We start from the raw sequence: 1000 nt of genomic DNA on the forward strand, positions 1-1000 counted from the left end.
GTCCCCTGGTGGTGGGTGTGCCTCTCAGCTGACCGGGATGTGCAGCCCTTCCCAGAGCAGGAGCAGCCACTCAGAGGGCGGGTCCACAACTGCTCAGCTGACTGGGATGAGCGGCTGCTCCCGCAATGGGCTGATCCCCACAGGCCACGCCCCCCCACCAGTGCACGAATCTGTGCACCGGGCCTCTAGTTAATGCATAAAGAAGCTGAGAATATTGCCCAAGAAACCATGGAAAGCAAGAATGTAAAACTAGCATGACTGGTTTTTGCACTTATTTTGAATGTTCGTGTAATTGAGAAGTTTTAACAGTATAACATATGGAACCCAGAGTGGTCTAGGACTGAGGTAAAAGGCAGGAGGTGGGTAAGAAGCTTTGGTATAGAGCTCCCTGGTTACCCATACCTTTCTTCATAAGGGCAGGGGGAGGTCAGGGGAGAAAAGGAGGAAGTACTGAGGGCCACAGAGAAGGAAGTGGAGGTATAAAGGCAACAACTTAGTGTTCACAGGTAGCAGGATTAGACACGTGCAACTCAGGGAATGTCCAGAACTCAGAAACACACCCAAATCTAGGTCCAAATGCCCTGGTCCTTTAAAGTTAAATCTGTTTTCACATTTATCAAAGTCAGAAATGTCAAGCTAAATTAATTTCAAAGGTAAATCTGCATTCAGAGATATTTCCTTCAAATACTTGAAATTATTTTTAAAAGGAAAAGTCAATTGACAGTTGAAAAGCTTCCCCAAAGTAGGTAGGTAAATAGATTTGTTACTGTGGAATTTGGGTTTTAAATTTTTAACATAATTTATGCTGGTACTTTCAAAAAATTTAGTTCTGCCAAACCTTTGCACTTTACTAGTAGAGAGCCCTTTTATGAAAGATCAAAGGAGATACCCAGGGTCCTTTACATTTGTTTAAGATAAAAGCCAATAGTCTTCTCTCGCCACAGATGGGGCTCAGAGGACCAAACACCCGACACCTACCTGTGTTTGGAGGAGGGGGCTT

The 1000-nt window shown here is 44.6% G+C and overlaps 1 protein-coding gene across 1 annotated transcript in view; it reads right to left on the reverse strand.

The window, feature by feature from the left end:
- MARF1 (meiosis regulator and mRNA stability factor 1) overlaps positions 1 to 1000 on the reverse strand; it is a 46252-nt gene that overhangs the window by 22158 nt on the left and 23094 nt on the right. The window contains 1 exon segment of the mRNA XM_023765113.1: positions 979 to 1000. This exon segment is cut by the window's right edge and continues 1 nt beyond it. Coding sequence (XP_023620881.1) covers positions 979 to 1000 — 22 coding nt within the window.

The sequence above is a fragment of the Myotis lucifugus genome, unplaced genomic scaffold, assembly GCF_000147115.1.
Source record: "Myotis lucifugus unplaced genomic scaffold, Myoluc2.0 scaffold_376, whole genome shotgun sequence".
Taxonomy (NCBI): Eukaryota; Metazoa; Chordata; class Mammalia; order Chiroptera; family Vespertilionidae; genus Myotis; species Myotis lucifugus.